At 43.5% G+C, this 22,041-nt stretch overlaps 1 protein-coding gene across 3 annotated transcripts; it reads right to left on the bottom strand.

Annotated features, from left to right (window-relative positions):
- Positions 1–18,167: 18,167 nt before the first annotated feature.
- LOC119307701 lies at positions 18,168–21,670 on the bottom strand. 3 transcript variants are annotated; one of them, XM_037583776.1, is made up of 5 exons: positions 21,288–21,670; positions 20,240–21,116; positions 19,340–19,546; positions 19,115–19,251; positions 18,168–19,027 (listed from the first exon to the last, which is right to left on the bottom strand). In XM_037583776.1, exons 2-5 carry the CDS (start codon positions 21,021–21,023, stop codon positions 18,269–18,271), a joined length of 1,887 nt encoding a protein of 628 aa, XP_037439673.1. In that variant the 5' UTR covers positions 21,024–21,116; positions 21,288–21,670; the 3' UTR covers positions 18,168–18,268. The 3 variants fall into 3 exon arrangements, with proteins under 3 accessions (XP_037439673.1, XP_037439672.1, XP_037439674.1); XM_037583775.1 differs by having other exon boundaries at positions 21,380–21,670; XM_037583777.1 differs by having other exon boundaries at positions 21,501–21,670.
- Positions 21,671–22,041: the final 371 nt, after the last annotated feature.

The raw sequence follows: 22,041 nt of genomic DNA, 5'->3' as shown, positions 1-22,041 counted from the left end.
TACATAGGTTGTGAGAAGTAGCCTGTTTGCGCATCATGTAGGATCTGGAGAAGTGCACTAGCCTAAATAACATGTCAGGATTATGTACGCATATCCTGAGTGATGTATTGTATAATTACCGCCCGCGTGTAAGATATGTAATGAGCAGTCCTTCTCCGTGCGCAAGTCGATTTGTTTTTCTTAAGTAAGCTTGGTTAATTAATTTTGTTTGCCAGCTTTATGCATTTATGGAATTGTTTTTGCGACTCTTTCCGCTTTTCTTATGGGTTTTACAAAATATATCCCCAGAGTGAAAAATGTCTCGTCCTTGGACTCGCTCCATGCCAACTCCACCAGAGGAAAATTATGATACACAACCCAGCAACGAGTTCACTCAGGGACAGTCAAGCCAACAGGGCAGTGAATCGGCACTTTCACAAATGTGCCGCCTTTATGAGCAGAGCCAGCAACAACATCGGGAAATGATGAACCAAGTCATCAACATGGGAAATCACCATGGACAGTATCAGCAGCATTCCAAGTTATCTGAGCTACAGAAGACACGTCCCCAAACATTTTCTCATACTGACAAGCCTCTTCAAGCCGAGGATTGGCTTCGAGGTATGGAGAGAAAATTAATTATTGCAAAATGTTCAGATCTCGAGAAAGTACTATATGCTCCGCACTATCTCACAGGAGCAGCTGCATCATAGTGGGAGAATTTTCTGCACATGCACCCCAACGAAAATGATATAACCTGGGATGATTTCAAGGAAGGTTTCCGTGGTGCACACATTCCCAAGAGTATTATGAAAATTAAGAAAAGAGAGTTCGATGACCTCAAACAAAGGAACATGACAGTGTCAGAATACAACGCTCAATTTACTCTATTGTCCCGCTACGCCAATGAAGAACGTATGACTGAAAGCAAGAAGATGGAGAAATTCCTTGACGGTCTGGCGCCCGCGCTTAAATGCCAACTGGTCGTTCACACTTTTCCAGATTTTCAGACACTAGTGGACAAAGCTATTACTCTGGAAAATGAGAGACGTAGCTTGGAGGATTTACGTAAGCGAAAAAGAGACCAGACTACTCTTGCACGCAACCACCGAAGTAGGACAGATTTTCAGAAAGGTGGGACACACAAACCTACAACAAACATCTCTCGCCCAACCAAGAATTTCCATGCAAGGGACAAAGAGTTCACATATCGCCCAGGAGTTACTTGCTACGCTTGTGGAGAAGAAGGGAACTACGCCAAACAGTGCCCCAAGCCAAGGAACTCGACCCCGAAGCCAAACAATGGTGGAAATAATTCAGCGCCCAAGCGCAACAATTTCAACCCCAACAACAACCACATGAAGGGTCATCTAAACCACGTGACCAAAGAAGAAGCACAAAATGCTCCGGATATCGTACTCGGTACGTTTCCTGTCAACACAATACCTGCAACGGTTTTGTTTGATTCTGGAGCTTCTCACTCATTCATTTCGAAAAGTTTTGCTTTGCAAAATAATTTTTCGATGTTTCCCTTGGAAAAATCCATGATCATCAAGTCCCCTGGGATTCAGCAAGTTACTCAGAGTTACTGTCAGAATGTGGTCATTGAGTTCGAAGGATTGAAATTTTACGCCAATCTTATTGTGTTGGAAAATAAAGGACTGGATGTCATCCTAGGGATGGACTGGTTAACCACCAACAAAGGTTTTATGGACTGTTTCAACCGGACCATAATTCTCACGCACCACCACGGGAAGACAATAAAAGTATCAGCCAAGGAAAGAAAAATACCCCGGCAGCCGAGATTGAATAAGGTGGACGTTTCTGAGTTAAGCAAGGTTCCAGTAGTATGTGAATTTCCAGACGTATTTCCCGAAGAACTACCAGGCATGCCACCAGACCGAGAAATAGAATTTAGCATTGAGCTAGCACCAGGAACCACCCCCATATACAAGAAACCATACAGAATGGCACCATCCGAGTTGAACGAGTTGAAGAAACAAATAAAGGAATTACTGGACAAGGGATACATTCGAGCCAGCTCCTCACCTTGGGGATCACCAATTTTATTTGCCAAAAAGAAGGATGGAACACTAAGATTGTGCATAGACTACCGAGCACTTAACATGGTCACAGTAAAGAACAAATACCCGATGCCACGAATAAATGATTTATTTGATCAGCTCGCTCAGGCCAAGGTATTCTCAAAGATTGACTTAAGGTCAGGATACCGTCAATTAAAAGTGCGAACAGAAGATATCCCCAAAACAGCCTTCACCTCCAGATATGGACTATATGAGTTCACAGTTATGCCTTTTGGATTAACAAACGCCCCCGCATATTTTGTTCACCTCATGAACAAAGTATTTATGAAGTTTATGGACAAGTTCGTTGTGGTATTTATCGATGATATTATGATATACTCCAAAACACTAGAAGAGCACGCGGAACATCTCAGGATTGTGCTAGGAGAACTCAGGAAACATCAATTGTATGCCAAGTTCAGCAAGTGCGAATTTTGGCTAAGACAAGTTGGCTTTCTAGGTCACGTGCTGACCCAAGACGGTATCGCAGTGGACCCGGAGAAAGTTAGGGCCATACTTGACTGGAAGGCACCAGCCAGCATAACGGACATATGAAGTTTCTTGGGAATGGCAGGATATTACCGCAGATTTATTGAAGGATTCTCCACCCTAGCCAAGCCAATGACGCAGTTGCTCAAGAAGGACAAGAAGTTTGAATGGACAGAAGCCTGCGAAAAAAGTTTCCAAGAGTTAAAACGGAAATTAACCACAGCACCAGTATTAATTGTGCCAGACATACACAAAAACTTTGAGGTGTATTGTGACGCATCCCGAAAAGATCTCGGGTGCGTGTTGATGCAAGAAGGCAAGGTTGTCGCATACGCTTCACGACAACTCCGCAAGCATGAGGAAAATTATCCCACTCATGACTTAGAAATGGTAGCAGTCATTCATGCACTTAAGGAATGGAGACATTTCTTACTTGGGAATCGATGTGAAATATACACGGACCATAAAAGTCTCAAATATATTTTCACACAGCCAGAACTAAACTTACGGCAACGACGCTGGTTGGGATTGGTAAAGGATTATGATGTTGGTATCCACTATCATCCAGGGAAAGCAAATGTAGTGGCCGATGCTCTTAGTCGAAACCCCATCTCCGACGAAAACAGTCTGCAAAGTTTGAGACCTGAATTCCAACAAGAATTTGCCAAACTCAACTTGTTAATGATCGCGGAAGGCACCATATCAAACTTGGAAATAAAGCCCGGCCTTGTGGAGGGAATTAAAGAAGCTCAGCCTGGTCACCCCAGCATTGAAGGAATTAAAAGAAAGGTGAGTATGGGCAAGGCCTCGGAATTTGTCATAGGCGATGATGGAATATTACGGTACGGGGACAGACTCTGCGTGCCAAACATAGAGGACCTCAGACAGCAAATCCTAGCTGAAGCACACACCACTCCATATTCAATCCACCCTGGAGGAACCAAAATGTATAAGGATATTCAGGAAAGATTTTGGTGGCACGGTATGAAGAGGGACATAGCCACATTCGTTGCATGTTGCGATTCTTGTCAACGCATAAAAGTTGAGCATCAAAAACCAGCCAGACTACTGCAACCAAACAAAATACCTGAGTGGAAATGGGATGAAATAGGGATGGATTTTATTGTCGGACTACCTCGGTCACGACACGGGAATGATGCCATATGGGTCATCACCGATAGATTAACCAAGGTGGCACATTTCATTCCAGTGAAGACAACCTACAACACTCAGAAGCTTGCCAGGGTTTATCTCTCCCGTATAGTTTGTCTGCATGGAGTCCCGAAGACTATAATATCCGACAGAGGCACTCAATTTGTCTCGAGATTCTGGGATCATTTACAACAGGCTCTGGGAACTCAATTGGCCTTCAACACAGCCTACCATCCCCAGACTGATGGACAGACTGAACGCGTAAACCAAATTTTAGAAGACATGCTGAGAGCATGTGTCCTCACCTATGGAACCAGTTGGGAAGAAAGCCTGCCATATGCCGTGTTCGCATACAACAACAGTTACCAGGCCAGCCTGCAAATGGCACCTTTTGAAGCCCTATACGAACGGAGATGTCGTACCCCGCTAAATTGGTCAGAGACCGGAGACAGCCGTATCTTTAGCCCAGACGTGCTCAAAGAAGCCGAGGAAAAAGTCAAGCTAATCAGGGACCGACTCAAGACCGCTCAAAGCCGACAGAAGAGTTATTACGATCAGAAACATCGTGGGGTCAATTTTGAACCCGGTGAATTTGTGTACCTACGAGTATCACCTATGAGGGGACTGCAACGGTTTAAGATTAAAGGAAAGTTAGCACCAAGATTCATTGGACCATTCTGCATAGTGGCACGAAGAGGCACTGTAGCCTACCAGCTAGACTTACCCGAAGACTTGTCCGACATTCACGACGTGTTCCACGTCTCTCAATTAAGGAAGTGCGTAAGCAAACCAGAGAAACAAGTATTCCATGAGAATATTGACGTGCAGCCAGACCTCACTTATCGGGAACGCCCAGTAAAAATATTAGAGGAGTCTGAAAGGAGAACCCGACAGAAGACCATCAAGTTTTTCAGAGTTCAGTGGAGCAACCACACCGAAAGCGAAGCAACTTGGGAAAGAGAAGATTTTCTTCGGACAGAACATCCATACTTATTTAAGGATCAGCTGGAATCTCGGGGACGAGATTTTTCCTAAGGGGGTAGGTGTTGTGACACTCCAATTTTTTTATTTTGGTTTTCAGCAAAAACTTTGTGGTTTTTGAAAAGAGGCCATTTAAAATTTCCCAGAAAACCTTCCTCTTAAAAACTTCCTTTTCCTTGGCAAGGATTTTATTTTTCTTCAAACTTTGGTGTTTGATCTTTTGAAACTTCTTCTTTGTTGGTTCCCTCTCAAATTATTTTGGGAGTTTAATTTTTTTTCTTTTAAAAAGAAACTCTATGAAAATTTGGGATTTTCATATCTTGGAAACCACCCATGACTTTGTATTTTTTGCCCATGTGGTAAAACCCCTCCAAAACCTCCCCTCCTCCTTGTAAGCAACCTAAGTTCTCTGTCCCAACTAATCCAAGCAAGTTTTGATTTTATTCTAATTTTCTTTCCCCTCAAATCATTTCTAAAATTATTTGGAGCCTGAGAGATTTTCAAAGCAAGTACCCTTTTGCATTTGAGTTTTGACCTCAAACCAACTCTCCTGGATGGTCCTTTGTACCCACAACCCAGAACCATCTTGATCCACTCCTCCTCTTTTCAAATTTTTCAAATTTCAGTCTCTGCAAGTTTGGACCAGATTTGCCAAATTTGGTGAAATTCATATCTACACTTCTTCAAAAATTCCACCAAAATTCAGGCGGCCTACTGGAGCAATGAGTAGCCACTCCACCAAAAATCAGCTCAAGGAAAAATCCCCAGAGGCCAAATTCATTCTGTCGAACACCTTGCATGCGCTGTTGCTGTTCATATTCAGGAATATTCAGATTCAGTGTCCTTTTTCCTTCGTCAGACTCGGTCACGCGGCCACAGTGCGCCCTGGCGCGTTGCATGCAGCCTCTTCCCCTTGACCAGCACCCCGCACGCACGCTTGGCCGATTCCTGGCGTCGGTAGCGACGAGCCTCGCCGGTGTTGGAAGCTTCTGCGGTGGTTGCGCCTTCCGTGGCGGCCAGCGAGGGCCCGAGCCCGCTCGCCACGCCACCCGGCGCCGCCCAATGCCCCCTGGCTCTCCGCGTGTCCCTGCCATGCCAACGCACGCCCGTGGCACCGTCGCCGTGGCCCGGCAAGCACGGAACGTGCTCCCTGCCGCCGACGGGCCGCGCCACCCCCGTTCCGTCAAGCTCGCCCTAAACACCCAAATCCCGGCTAGTTTAGCACCCAAACGGACCCAGTGAACCCCCACGACGGTGCTCGACCCCTAAACCTCCCCGACCAATGCCCTGCGCCGCCGTAAACTTCGCCGGAGAACCCCGTTCTCGGCCACCGCCTCGGACCACCTATAAAAAGGGGCCCCGAGCTCGCCCTCGAGCACGCACCATCACTACATCTCCCCAGCACCCGGCCAGGCCAACAGGGGGACCTCGAGGAGGTCTCCTCCCCCAGCTCCGGCCGCCCCGTTCCGCCTCGGCCTCCACCTCGATTCGCTCCGGTGAGGCCGTCTCCGGCGCCCAAACCCCGTCAGTTACCCCCTCTAGCTACCAGAAGCCTAACCCCCTCCTCAATTTGATCTCCGCAGCTCTCTCCGACGAGGCCCTCGATCACCCGAACCACCGTCCGTCGGAGCAAGGCTCGCCGTCGACGTGGTACTCACCGGCGACCACCACCACCACCACAAACCGACGCGGAATGGCACCCTGAACACGGAGGTACTCTCCGATCCCCCTGCCTCGCCGTGGATCGCCGCCGGCGACCACCGCGGCTCTCGGGCACCGGCGAACTCTGCCGCCCCGTTTAAATATTCAAACCTGACGGGCGGGACCCGCCTGTCAGCCTCTCTGTCCTGTCTAAGCGAAGCGTTTTCTGAAAACGTCTTCTGCCAAATACGTTTTCCCGCTGGGCCGGCGCATTCTTATTCGAGTCGTTTTCTGTTTTTGTAAGCTAGCCCCTGGGAACTTTCTGTTTCATTACAGATGAGTCCCTGGATTAAAACCCTTATAACGTTTTAACAAAAAGGAATTTTTGAGTGATTCTTTTTCTGTCCTCTTCAGATTTTTGTCTAGTTTTTTATCATATTTATTTGAAAAATATTTGGTATAATTTTTGTGCACCTCAAGGTATTCATGATAGCGCGTATATTTTCTTTATACCGTAGATACCGAAGGAGGTGACGGGACCGCAAACTTCACCGAGCTAGGCTCCGACTACTCCGAACCAGGCAAGCATGTTTGAACTTTTGATATGATGATTGTTTTGGCATGTTTGCATTAAGTAGTTTATGGCATGTTGATGAACATACCGACGAATGTCATGTTACCTGCAACAATGAGGCAAGTAAGTTTCGGAAATCCATGAGTGGATGGATGTGAGTATGCATGGCCATGTGTTGGCATGAGGATGGGTAAGATGGCAGTGTTGTAGCATGCCAGGCTTATGCCAGACTATGTGACTTCAATGTCAACTCGTATCATTCCAGTTCCTTTCATTCTTCCTTCCTTGTACTACCACATGTTTTCCGCAAGGAATATGGCTTAGTAAGTTGAAACCGCTTTCCTGGTACACACCAAAAAGGAGAGGCCGTGATGATGGTTCCATGGCCCTGGATTAAAGCCAGTCATCCGGTCAGGGGGCATGGGTGTTTCCGGTTGGGACCGAGAGGGGGGCACCCCTTAGAGCGCGCGTATATAAATTTGATCCCATGCTATTCGAGATTGTGATCTCCCTGTCTCAAAAGTTTTTCTTGGACGATGTCTAGGGTGATTCCTAGCATCGAGAGGTAGGATGGGTGTGTACTGGTTAGCTATGTTTCCTTCGAAATACCGTAAACGGAACTAGTCCTTCGTGACTACGGAAATCCGTTGGCTGTGGGAAAAATTTTGTACAAACTCTGCAGAGTCATATATTCCTTCGAATCATCTATTCCATGTCCAAGTTCGATATTAACTTATCCTGACCAAATGTCAGTTTTGATGACAGAGACTCCGGTGAATCGCATGAGTGCTAAGTCCGGTTAAATGATTATTCCTGTGGATGGACTAACCCGTTTATTCTCATGAATTGAATATTTATTATGAGCATTATTTCCTTGTGAATAAAAGCCCTTTATGTGGTGTCGCTAAGACGCCCGACTGTGGCATTTCTTTTAAAAGCCCTTTATGTGGTGTCGCTAAGACGCCCGACTGTGGCATTTCTTTTAAAAGCCCTTTCTGTGATGTCGCCCCGACGTCCGACTGTGGCATTTCTTTTAAAGCCCTTTATGTGGTGTCGCTAAGACGCCCGACTGTGGCATTTCTTTTAAAGCCCTTTCTGTGATGTCGCCACGACGTCCGACTGTGACATTTCTTTTAAAGCCGTTTATGTGGTGTCGCTAAGACGCCCGACTGTGGCACCATTTCCTTATATTTATTTGTTCACCTTTCGAGGCGTCGCTTTAGACACCCGATCGGTCTTCATTTATGTTTTGTTGGGATTTCAGGCGGACTACCGCCGTTTCCCTTTTACTTACCTCGTTATGCTAATTTTTGAACGTACATTGGTGAATTAATCATGACGCATTCATGCATGCATTTGTTATATCTTACGTCCGAACTGTCTTGCGAGTACTTTCAAAGTACTCACTGGCTTGTTGATTTGGCCAGATGCTGACGAAGGCGATCTCATGGATGAAGAATTTGATAGCGAGTCCGACGCCTAGAGGAGTCCCAGTCAGTCTCGTGCGACCCTGGATTTGGTCACTGTATTATATCCGCTTCCGCTACCAAATAAATTCATCGAGCCTCACCTCAACGCTCGATGAGATGATAGTTTTAGAGTCTTGTATCTCTCTCCCCGCTGTGTTTTTCCACCACCGCCCTATCCTCGAGTCAGTAGTATGCCTCCACACCACAGTGTCATGTCTACCATCATGTATAATTATTGGCGTGCTTGTAATAATTTGGTTGAGCAACCGTAGTTCGACCCTGTAATATATTTTATGCTACTGGCTTATTGTATCAAGAATTTGTCTACCAGTGAGGAGGATTTCTCTCATACTGGACTCAAAAGATTGGTTTCTCAATAAATATTTTTATTGGAAAATCGGTCGTGACAAGGGCCCGGGCAAAAGGCGGGCGGCGGCCTCTGCCTGCTGCCCCTGGGAGCGGTGATATAGAACCACTCCTGTTGCCACAAACCGAGCTCCTCCTGAAAAGAGCCCTCGGGCCATGGAGCGTCGGCCCTCTTGCTTATAACCGCCCCTCCGCACTCTGCCTGACGCCCCTCAATCATCTTCGGGTCCACATTAAAGGTTTTGAGCCACAAACCAAAGTGAGGGGTAGTGCGGAGGAAGGCTTAGCAGACGACAATAAACGATGAAATATGGAGGATAGACTCCGGAGCCAGGTCGTGGAATTCCAGCCCATAGTAAAACAAGAGCCCCTTCACGAAGGGATCCATCGGGAAGCCTAGACCCCGACGGAGGTGAGGCACGAACACGACGCTCTCGCTAGGCTCCGGGGTAGGAATGACTTGCCCTTGGGCAGGCAACCTATGCGAAATCTCGTAGGTTAAGTACCTGGCGTCCCTAAGCTTTAACACGTCCTCTTCCGTGACGGAGGAGGGCATCCACCGGCCCTGAAGGTCGGAGCCGGACATTGTCGAAGGTCCGAAGTACCCGGATCTGGAGCCCTGGGTGTTGGAACTCGGGGCGAGGGGCGGATTCGATTGAGGATTGAAGAAAAGGAATGGGCCTTGGTCTCATTATAAAGGGGGAGAATACCAAGAGCCGTATCCGTGACCGTTTAGAACTCGCCTTCGATAGAGGGGGTGTGGCAACGGGCGCGGTTGGGTTACCCACGCCCGTATTGATGAGAATCCGGAATAAGGGGAACACGATCTCTGCTTCGACAAGACGTGCCAAGGAAACCGCTTCGCTAAACGCGCTGAGGCGGTATAATAAAAATGATTCAAGTAAAGGCTTGGTTGTGGTGTGACGTCACGCCACGAAATACGTCAGCAGATTGAACTTGTGTAAATACTATTCTCTCTACGATGGAGTGTGGAATTTATTTTGCAGAGCCGGACACTATCCTGGTGTTCATAGTCTTCTACAAACTATTCGGAGAAGGAACCCGCCTTGCAATGCCGAAGACAATATGCGCGCCGGACTCGTCGTCATTGAAGCCTGGTTCAGGCGCTACTGAGGGAATCCTGGACTAGGGGGTGTCCGGATAACCGAACTATCATCGTCGGCCGGACTCCAAGACTATGAAGATACAAGATTGAAGACTCCGTCCCGTGTTCGGATGGGACTTTCCTTGGCGTGGAAGGCAAGCTTGGCGATACGGATATGTAGATCTCCTACCATTGTAACCGACTCTATGTAACCCTATCCCTCTCCGGTGTCTATATAAACCGGATGGTTTTAGTCCGTAGGACAACAACAATAACAACAATCATACCATAGGCTAGCTTTTAGGGTTTAGCCTCCTTGATCTCGTGGTAGATCTACTCTTGTAATACCCACATCATCAATATCAATCAAGCAGGACGTAGGGTTTTACCTCCATCAAGAGGGCCCGAACCTGGGTAAAACATCGTGTCCCTTGTCTCCTGTTACCATCCGCCTAGACGCACAGTTCGGGACCCCCTACCCGAGATCCGCCGGTTTTGACACCGACAGTAGTCATCAATGGTGAACATCTCTATGTTGATCATATCTACTACATGACTCATGTTCGACCTTTCGGTCTCCAGTGTTTCGAGACCATGTTTGTACATGCTAGGCTCGTCAAGTTTAACCCAAGTATTATGCATGTGAAAAACTGTTTTACACTCGTTGTATGTGAATGTAGAGTCTATCACACCCGATCATCACGTGGTGTCTCAAAACGACAAACTATATCAACGGTGCATACTCAGGGAGAACACTTTTATCTTGAAATTAATTGAAGGGATCATCTTATAATGCTGTCGCCGTTCTAAGCAAAATAAGATGCATAAAGGATAAACATCACATGCAATCAAAATATGTGACATGATATGGCCATCATTATCTTGTGCTTTTGATCTCCATCTCCAAAGCATTGTCATGATCTCCATCATTACCGGCTCGACACCTTGATCTCCATCGTAGCGTTGTTGCATCAAGGTCGTCACTCCAACTATTGCTTCTACAACTATGGCTAACGCATAGTGATAAAGTAAAGCAATTACATGGCGCTTGCACTTCATACAATAAAGAGACAAACCTAAGGCTCCTGCCGGGTGTCGATATTACAAAACATGATCATCTCATACATCAACATATATCACATCATATCTTGACCATATCACATCACAACATGCCCTGCAAAAACAAGTTAGACGTCCTCTACTTTGTTGTTGCAAGTTTTATGTGGCTGCTACGGGCTTCTAGCAAGAACCGTTCTTACCTACGCATAAAACCACAATGGTGATTCATCAAGTTTGTTGTTTTAACCTTCTTCAAGGACCGGCCGCAGTCAAATTCGATTCAACTAAAGTAGGAGAACCATACACCCGCCAGTCACCTTTATGCAAAACTAGTTGCATGCCAGTCGGTGGAACCGGTCTCATGTGCATGGACATGTAAGGTTGGTCCAGGCCACTTCATCCCACAATACCGCCGAATCAAAATAAGACATTGGTGGTAAGCAGTATGACTATCATCGCCCACAACTCTTTGTGTTCTACTCGTGCATATCATCTATGCATAGACCTAGCTCGGATGCCATTGTTGGGAAACGTTGCATGGAAAACAAAAAAAAATTCTACGCACACTCAAGATCTATCAAGGAGATGCATAGCAACGAGAGGGGAGAGTGTATCTAGGTACCCTCGTAGACCGTAAGTGGAAGCGTTTCACAACGCGGTTGATGTAGTCGAACTTTCTTCGCGATCCAACCGATCTAGTACCGAACATACGTCACCTCTGCGTTCAGCACACGTTCAGCTCGGTGACGTCCTCCTCCTTCTTGATCCAGCAAGACGGAGAGGTAGTAGATGAGTCCCGTCAGCACGACGGCATGGTGACAGTGATGCTGAAGTGATCTCTGCAGGGCTTCGCCTAAGCACTACAAAAATATGACCGGGGGTGTAAACGGTGGAGGGGGGCACCGCACACGGCTAACAATTGATCTGTTGTGTGCTAGGCGCCCCCCCTCCCACATATATATAGGTGGGAGGGGAGGGGAGGCAGCCTGCACACCATGTAGGTGGTCGGCCAGCCCTAGGGCTCCTGCTCTGGCCGCACCCCCTGCCATGTTTGGACAAGGAGAAAGGAAAGAGGGGGGAGGGAAGGAAGGGGGAGTCCTACTCCACACTTTCCTTTCCCTTCCCCTCTTTCCTTCTCCTAGATCGGCCTGCTATGGGGGTGCACCGGCCCCTTGTAGCTAGTGTGATCCCTCTCTTGGCCCATAAGGCCCATAACTTTTGCCAGGGGTGCCCGGAACCCCTTCCGGTGACCCGATAAGTACTCGGTACCCCCCCCCCCCGAAACACTTCTGGTGTCCGAATACCATCGTCCTATATATCAATCTTTAACCCTTGACCATTTCAAGACTCCTCGTCATGTCCATGATCTCATTCGAGACTCCGAACACATTCGGTTACCAAATCACATAACTCATATAACACTATATCATCAACGAATGTTAAGCGTGCGGACCCTACGGGTTCGAGAACTATGTAGACATGACCGAGATACCTCTCCGGTCAATAACCAATAGCGGAACCTGGATGCCCATATTGGCTCCTACATATTCTACGAAGATCTTTATCGGTCAAACCGTTATGACAACATACGCAATTCCCTTTGTCCATCGGTATGTTACTTGCCCGAGATTCGATCGTCGGTATCTTCATACCTAGTTCAATCTCGTTACCGGCAAGTCTCTTTACTCGTTCTGTAATACATCACCTCATGACTAACACCTTAATCGTTTGCGTGCAAGCTTATGATGTGTATTACCGAGAGCCCAGAGATACCTCTCCGATACTCGGATTGACAAATCCTAATCTCAATCTATGCCAACTCAGCAAACACCTTCGGAGATACCTGTAGAGCATATTTATGATCACCCAGATATGTTGTGACATTTGATAGCACACAAGGTATTCCTCCGGTATTCGGGAGTTGCATAATCTCATAGTCGAAGGAATATGTATTTGACATGAAGAAAGCTATAGCAATAAAAATGAACAACCAATATGGTAAGCTAACGGGTGGGTCTAGTCCATCACATCATTCTCCTAATGATGTGATCCCGTTATCAAATGACAACATATGTCTATGGTTAGGAAACCATAACCATCTTTGATTAACGAGCTAGTCTAGTAGAGGCTTACCAGGGACACGGTATTTGTTTATGTATTCACACATGTATTTAAGTTTCCGATCAATACAATTCTAGCATGAATAATAAACCTTTATCATGAATAAGGAAATATAAAATAACAACTTTATTAGTGCCTCTAGGGCATATTTCCTTTAGTACGGGCACACAAAAAGGAAATTCATTTTAAAAATTGGAGATGGCACATACAAATTTGCTTAGAACGGCAGGGAAATACCGCATATAGGTAGGTATGGTGGGCTCATATGGCAAAACTGGGTTTAAAGATTTTGGATGCACAAGTAGTATTTCTACTTAGTACAAGTGGAGGCTAGCAAAAAGATTGAGAAGCAACCAACCAAGAAACGAGAAATCACATAAGCGAGCATTAAGTATAACTAACACCAAATAATGCACCGTAAGTAGGATGTAATTTCATTGCATAACTATTGACTTTCGTGCTTGCATAGGGAATCACAAACCTTAACACCAATATTCTTACTAAAGCATAATTACTCACCAACATGACTCACATATCACTATCATCATATCTCAAAACTATTACAAAGAATCAAGTTTATTTTGTCCAATGATCTTCATGAAAATTTTTATTATATCCCTCTTGAATATCTATCATTTTGGGACTAATTTCACATATTGCAATTGCTTTTGAATAGCTCAAACAAATTTAAGTGAAGAACATGAGCATATAATTTTCGTCTCTCAAAATAATATAAGTGAAGCATGAGAGAATTTCTTCAAAAATTTACTAACTCTCAAAAAAATCTAAGTGAAGCATGAGATCATTTTTTCAAAAATATTAAAGCACACCGCGGTAAAAAATATATAAGTGAAGCACTAGAGCAATTTTCATAGCTCAAATTTTTTTAAGCGAAGCATAATGAGCAATTCTAACAAATCATAGCATAATTTTGGTTCTCTCAAATAGGTGTGTCCAGCAAGAATACTTGTGACAAACTAAAAAGAAAAATAAGCAAAGACTCATATAATACAAGACGCTCCAAGCAAAACTCATGATATGTGACGAATAAAAATATAGCTCCAAGTAAAATACCGATGCTCGTAGAAGAACGAGGGGATGCCCCGGGATGCCTTTTGGGGCATCCCAAGCTTAGTTGTTTTGTTCTCCTTGAATATTATCTTGGGGTGCCATGGGGCATCCCCAAGCTTAGGCTCTTTTCACTCCTTATTCCTTCATCCATCGTGATCTCACTCAAAACTTGAAAAACTTCAATCACACAAAACTTAACAAAACCTTCATGAGATCCATTAGTATAAGAAAGCAAATCCCACTCTAAGTACTGTTGCAAACCCATTCATATTTTATTATTGTATTATACCTACTGTATTCCAACTTTACCATGGCTTATACCCTGGATACAATCCATAGATTCATCAAAATAAGCACACAATGCAACGAAAACAAAATCAGTCAAAAACAGAATAGTCTGTAGTAATCTGGACTTTGTCCATACTTCTGTAACTCCAAAAATTCTAAAAAATTAGGACGACGTAGGAAATTTGTATATCAATCTTTTGTAAAAAAAATCAGAATTTTTCGTCAGTTCTATGATTTGACAAAACTCTGCTACTGGATGCAAAAGTTTCTGTCTTTTCAACAAGATCAAATCAACTATCACCCAACATGATCCCAAAGGCTTTACTTGGCACAAAAACTAATTAAAACATTAAAAAAAATCATAATTGTGCAAACACTCAAGAATAGAAAGAAAAAGGCAAAACTAAATTTTATTCATTGGGTTGTCTCCCAACAAGCGCTATCATTTTATGCCCCTAGCTAGGCATAATGCATAGATTCAAGTATTGTCATCTTTAGTTTTTGATCCATAGGATGCCCTCATGATTGATTCATATGGTGGCTTAATTCTTGTTCTAGGGAAGTGTTCCATACCCTTTCTTAGTGGAAATTGAAATTTAATATTGTCTTCTTTCATATCAATCACGGCACCTATAGTACGTAAAAACGTTCTACCAAGTATAATTGGACAAGACGGATTGCAATCAATATCAAGAACAATAAAATCTATGGGAACATAGAGAATGAGAACATCATTAATTCTTCCTAAAGGCTTTTTAATAGTGGAATCCGCCAAGTGCAAATTAAGAGAACATTCTTCAATATCAGTAAGACCAAGCACATCACATAAAGATTTCAGATTTGTGGAAACACTAGCACCCAAATCACATAAAGCAAAGCACTCATAATTTTTAATCTTGACTTTGATGGTAGGTTCCCATTCATCATGTAATTTTCTAGGAATTGAAATCTCTAATTCCAACTTTCCTTCTAAAGCTTTCATCATGGCATCTACGACATGTTTAGTAAAAGCTTTATTTCGTTCATAAGCATGGAGTCAATTTATCATGGATTGCAACAAATAAATACATTCAATCAAAGAGAAATTATCATAATTAAAGTTTTTGTAATTCAAAAGAGTGGGCACATCACTAGTTAAAGTTTTAACCTCTCCAAACTCACTTTTATCAAATTTTTCATCAAGATTTTCACCCTCCAAATTATCGGGACACCCTCTAGCTAAAGTTGACTCTTTTCAGTCCCTTTATCATCAATTTTAATTTTACTAAACAAGGAATCAATAGAAGAAACACCAATCATTTTAAGATCTCCATCATTTTTATGAAAGTAATCACTAGAAAATGCCCTTTCTAAAAATTCTCTTTTAGATCTAAGCATCGCGGTTCTTTTCTTACTTCCATCCATAGAGACATATAAAGCTTTAATTGACTCACTAATATCAACCTTGGGTGGAAAAATTTTAATCTTGAGATTTTCTACATCATGAGAAATTCTATCAATACTCCTAGAGATATCATCAATCTTATTCAACTTTTCGTCTATCGTAGTATTGAAAGCTTTTTGAGAATTGATAAATCCTTTAATATTATTCTCAAGATTAGAGGGGTTCCTATTATTATTGTAAGAAGAATTACCATAGGAATTACCATAATTATTAGAGGAATTTCCAGGAAAAAGCCTAGGATTAAAATTACCTCTATAAGCATTGTTATTAAAGTTGTTTCGCGAGATAAAATTCACATCTACGGGGTCACTGTTTTGCTCAATCAAAGTAGGCAAAGGCATATCATTAAGATCAATAGGAGCACTTTTATTAGCAACCAATTTTATGAGAGCATCAACTTTTTCACTCAACGTACTAATTTCTTCAACCGAATTAACTTTTTTACTAGTAGGTGTTCTTTCAGTATGCTATTGTGAATAATTTGACATAATATTATCTAGCAATTTAGTAGCTTCACCCAAAGTAATGTCCATAAAAGTACCACCCACGGCGGAATCTAAAAGATTTCTAGAAACAAAATTCAATACCGCATAATTTTTTTTTGTATAATCATCCAAAGATTTAAACCATGAGTAGGACAATTTCTTAGCATCAACTTCATTCTTTCCAAAGATTGTGCAACATGTTCATGCTCAAGTTGCTTAAAATCCATGATTTGAGTTCTAAGGGAAATAATTTTCGCGGGTGGAAAATACTTATTAATAAAAGCATCTTATCCCAAGAATCGATACTATTGCGAGGCAAAGAAGAAAACCATTTTTTTTGCACGATCCCTCAAAGAGAAAGGAAATAATTTCAACTTCACGGTATCATTCTCCACGTCTTTTTTATTTTGCATATCACACAATTCTACGAGTGTGTTTAGATGGGATGCGGCATCCTCATTAGGAGTACCGGAAAATTGATCTTTCATAACAAGATTCAACAAAGCGGCATTAATATCACAACATTACGCACTAGTGGCAGGAGGAGCAATCGGCGTGCTGATAAAATTATTATTATTGGTATTGGAAAGTCGCACAACTTGGTATTTTCTTGAGGCATCATGACTATGCAAACAAAATTGCAAAAAAATTTGACGAGAAAAAAGCGAACGAAAAAGAAGGCGAATAGAACGGCAAATTTTGTGAAGAGGGGGAGATGAAAACGAGAGGCAAATGTAAAATAATGTAAATTGCAAGGAGATGAGATTTGTGATTAGGAACCTGATAGATGTTGATGATGTCTCCCCGGCAATGGCGCCAGAAATTCTTTTTGATGTCGCTTGAAACTGCGTCGGTATTTTTCCAAACAAAAAGGGATGATGAAGTACAGCTACGGTAGGTATTTTCCTCAGTTATGAAAAAAAGGTATCAATCCAGTTGAAGAACCAAGCAACACTATGCAAACAGTACCTGCACACAAAACACAAATACTTGCAACCCGGCGCGTAATAGGGGTTGCCAATTCCTCCACGGTAAAAAGATAGATAATTTGTGGTAGATTGGATAAATAGCTATAAAGAGTTGCATCAAGTAGATCTTCAAGAGACGATTGTATTGAGAATCAAAAGAGAGAGAGGAAGATACTCCCTCCGTTTTTTTTAGTCTGCATATAAGATTTGGTCAAAGTCAAACTTTGTTAACTTTGATTAAGTTTATAGAAAAAAATATCAAGATTCACGATATGAAATCAATATTGTTAAATGCATCATGAAATCAATTTTCATATCTTATAGCTTTAGTATTGTAGATGTTAATATTTTTTTTTCTATAAAATTGGTCAAACTTTACAAAGTTTGACTTTGATCAAATTTTATATGCAGACTAAAAAGAAACGGAGGGAGTATCTAGCTAATGTCTACGGACCCTTTGCCTTTTATGAATCGATGCTACAAGCTATTTTTTAGAAGATCTCACTATTCATTCTGTACGAATCCAGTAACAAAGGAGAGGTTTTTCCTTTCACAGTGAAATATCTGCTGTCCAGAACTAACAAAAATCCTAGTGTCACACATCAGCGGAAATTAAGCTTTCTCCTGGAATATGTCGAAAATGAACTTCAAAAAGTATCAAAGGTGGCGCAAACCCAGTGTGATAGTTCCCAACCCAGTGTGATAATTCCACATTTGGAGTGTGCATAAATAGTTCCCAACCCAGTGTGATCCCTGTTACCTTTCCAGTTTCACTCTTGTAGTGTAATAGTAATGTTGCCACTAGTCCCCCAATGCCTGACCACCACACTGGGCATAAACAAGATAGTTTGTGACTGGTCACACGTAAAAAAGAATTATATAACCAGAAAATTTCACCAAACTAATATTTTGCTTCTTCTTTTTCCCTGAGTAATCAGTCAACACTACATGCTATATCAAAATTTCAATGGTATACAATATAGTCCTGCAACCTAATCATCCACAGAAAACAACATTCTTTGAGCATGTATGAGTACAGGTGAGCCTTGCTTAGTTCTCTCTACAATCTGTTGGATGAGCATTTCACTATCGTGGTCATCCTCGTCGCCCGACTCGTCTCCATCGCTCTCTTGAGCTCTGTTAGGGTCCCCGCTCTTCACAGCCTGCTCCCAAGTGCTGTCCTCTTTCAGCTCCGTAGCGCTCTCATCTTCCAAGCCCCAGATCAAGCTGCGGTCCACTGAGTAATCTTCATTTACCTGAGGCCTCCCGTTTGTACTTGTGGTGCAAGGGGAGTCAGCAATTCTCATGAATTCTTCATAGGCTTCATCGTAGGCTTCTAGTGCGTCTCCAGATAGATTTAGACAGAAAGGTTCGGCGGAGGAGCTAGTTTCTTGTATAAACAATGGACTATCCTGGTTGGAAGAAGAACCTGAATCACTGTTTAAGCACGTCTGTTCGGAGAAGACTCGCTCTCTTGCCATCATGTGCAGTTGCGCCTGCTTCTGGCTCTGAGCTAGTGCTGTCTCAAGCTCCTTGATTCGCTCTTCCAGCCTATGCTGGATCACCTTGTGGAGACGGAGACTGAGATCTCTAGGTGAGACAGGATAGTTTGTCTCATGTGTGTAATCTGGGGAGCTTTGTCTGCTGTCCCTGCCATGGTCACTATCACTGCTGTAATCAGCAATGTCACAACGAATCATGTCGCTCTTCAGTTCCCCCTGAACAATATCTCCAATGAACTCCTGATCGATCTAGAAATGTGGAATTCTATTTAGTGTGCTTGTAGGCTGTAGCCTAATTAAGATGTCATGTATAACATTTTGATACGAGATTGTTACCTCAATCAAGTCAAACGGTTCTTCTTCCAAGTGGTTTGAAGTGATATTTAACTCCAGCCTCGCAAGCTCGGCTTCAAGTTCTGCTTCAATTTTGCTCATTGATATTGAATCAGGGGTGTGAGCTTTGATATTGCCATCTGTTATCAGGAGTGGAAAATAAAAAGGATCACAAACTTTTTAGTACAAGTATGTAAAGATGATTTTGTTCGACAGTTGTTGATTTACCATCTAGTTCACCAGATGTTTCATTAGGCAATTCCTTCACAGTTAACCCCTCTTTCATCTCCAGCTCATCTTGCAAATCCTGAACCAAGTTCTCCATTCGCTTCAGTGTGCCGTTCAACGAATCAAGATCTTTTTTGCTTGATAGAGAGGAAGATAAAATACCAATGCCAACCCCACTGGAGAACATGAGCATTCGTTCAAGTAAACCTGCAGATCAAATGTATGTATTTAGGATTTGAATGCTTCAAGTGGGGGGAAACCCCAAAACAACAACTCAGTATGAAGCATAACATTTGTAGCAAAACATCAGCATCCAAAATAGCCTACTTAATAGGTATTATAACATTTTTTTACAACCATTAGCAAGAGATAAGAGAAAGAAGCAACCAGGAAACATGAATGTTGTTCAAGCACAATTTGTCCTGAAATGATAAATCAGTCTAGCCCTGTTGAAATAGTACGGATAGATCTTACAAAAATTCTTCATCGTTTAACAGCTCTAATGACCCAAGCAAGCAAAAAGCAGTCGCGCAGATTGAGCAAATTCTGGGAGATTAGGATAGTCACTCGATATTTCAGGAATGGCAATTGTTTTTTTAACAATACTAAGACTGACTTAAGAAAAATATGTGATAGTTCAACTAGTGTCATCAGGGCAAGGAACAGAGGTTCCACACATGACGGCGAAATTTCTACTAGTATTAACTGCAAAACGTAATCACACTCTTCATTTGAAAAAAGTTTCACTTGAAAATTACAAATGATGAATTCAGGAGGCATGTCTACTAATACACTATTCATGACTAGCTTTGTTTCAGCGGATTGCATCAAGTGATAGAAAAAAACATGTTGAAACTGCTTCAATTATATTGCAGGAATTGTGGTGTGACGCCAAATTACCTGCTGGTTTTGATGGTTTACTATATCTTTCTGTTTGGGATCCCCTTTTGGATTTATTCAGCTCAGGTAGCGGAGCAATCCCAACAACACTTTCTGGCACTTTTGAGCCATTTCGAGATTCTTCCTTGTCGAACCCAATACCAAAGGGTACAGGCACTGGTTCATAGCGTGATTTACTAATGATTCTTCTCCCATCTGTTACAATGAATGGCCTAGCAGAAGCTGGGGATGGAACTGGAGCAAATGTGCATTCTTCAAACTCGAATTTCTCATTGTAAAGTTGTGGAATGTATGAGTTCTCTGTTGCGACGAGTGGATTAATAAAATGCCTCTGGGCTCGTCTGCTCCTAAGAGCACCTCGACCTCTTCCAGGCCCAGAACCAAGACCAGGGCTTCTTGTGGAAACCTCAGTAGTCGAACCATCTCGAAAGCCATCCACCAGATTCTTGCCTCTACCAACTGACCTGCTACCACTTGGAACCACCATTTCCTCATTGTTCTTCGTGCTGCTCCTCTTGAAAATCCAAGGCTGCAAGCTCAATATGGATCCAGGATCTCTGACATACTCGCCTGGGCTGACCAACTCAGCACCGGTACTTCCACTGGTGGAAGCAGCAAATTTGGCAGATGAGCCACCAAACCGCGAATGAACGGAGTTTCTCGGGGTATTGCAAGGCACGTTCTCCTCCTCCAAACCGATGTCCCTGCCAACCTGATTAAGAATTATTCTGCGGAACACATCATTCCCCATTTCTGCATTCTTGTGATTCTTTTGCTTATCCATTGGAAGTCCTGCCTGCAACCTGGCACTAGTTCCTCAGCACAAGGCAAAAGCACAGGCGCCTCCTCATCTCCAGAGCTCAATAGGATCTCCAACCTGCACAATCATACATGAATGATGGGCAACGAAATTAGCGCAAGAACATGAGCACAAGGCTGATGCAATATCTATTCGAAACAAACGACGAGTGGAGCGACGCAATCCCCAATTCGTCCGCCGCAATTTTAAACAAAGGCAGAATCCCTCCATAAACAAACGCCCACCCACCGAATCAAATCCCAGGTCACGCGCACAAGACCAGGACCCAACCAAATCTTGGCTGAAAATTCTCCTGTCCCGCAAATACACCACAGGATTACCTGGGATTCGCCACGCGACCCGGCCTCCCCTCCTTCCTCTAAAGAAAACCCAGAAACAGCGGGGCAAAAGATCTCCGGAAGAGACGGCCAAGAATCGGCGAGGGCGGGAGCCTTTTCTCACCAAGAAAGGGGGAGGGAGGATAAGGCGCCGGCAGCGGAGTGGCAATGCGGAGGCGAGGCGGCTGGTCAGGCGCGAGCTAGCGGGAGGGAGGAGAGAGAGCACCACACCACTGGACAGGAGGCATTTGGGATTTGGGATGGGGGAATTTGGGGTTTGGGTTGGGGCTGGGGTTGGTCCGAAAGAGGCAAGAAGAACATCCCGAGGAGCCAAACAACACGAGAGACGAGACAGGAGGAATAAATTACTCTATTCTGTATGGCGATTTGGTTTTAAAAATGGAAATCTATTCATCTATTTCCTCGAATTCCACTGGTTTTTTACTTTTCCAGCTCAGCTCACAGCTCATGACAGAGGGCCAAGGATTCAATTGCCATGATGAATATAATAATTTCTCTATTAAATTCCGATGGAGATGATTTCGCCATATTAAAATAGTATATTAATAACCCCGTAAAAAGGAAATCCGAGCGAACGCCCTCAGCCACGTCGGATCCCACTCACGGAACCTAAAGCATTGGCTCTCACATACCCTTTTGAGCAA

This window comes from Triticum dicoccoides, chromosome 5B, assembly GCF_002162155.2.
Source record: "Triticum dicoccoides isolate Atlit2015 ecotype Zavitan chromosome 5B, WEW_v2.0, whole genome shotgun sequence".
NCBI lineage: Eukaryota > Viridiplantae > Streptophyta > Magnoliopsida > Poales > Poaceae > Triticum > Triticum dicoccoides.
This window is presented reverse-complemented; position numbering and strand designations above follow the sequence as displayed.

Bases quoted from the DNA above. Each gene is read 5' to 3' on its own strand.
- LOC119307701 (XM_037583776.1), bottom strand. From the start codon at position 21,023: ATGGATAAGCAAAAGAATCACAAGAATGCAGAAATGGGGAATGATGTG. The intron at 19,252-19,339 runs GTAAATCAACAA...TCCTGATAACAG, and splicing joins AACATCTGGTGAACTAGATG to ATGGCAATATCAAAGCTCAC. The intron at 19,028-19,114 runs GTAACAATCTCG...CCACATTTCTAG, and splicing joins AACCGTTTGACTTGATTGAG to ATCGATCAGGAGTTCATTGG.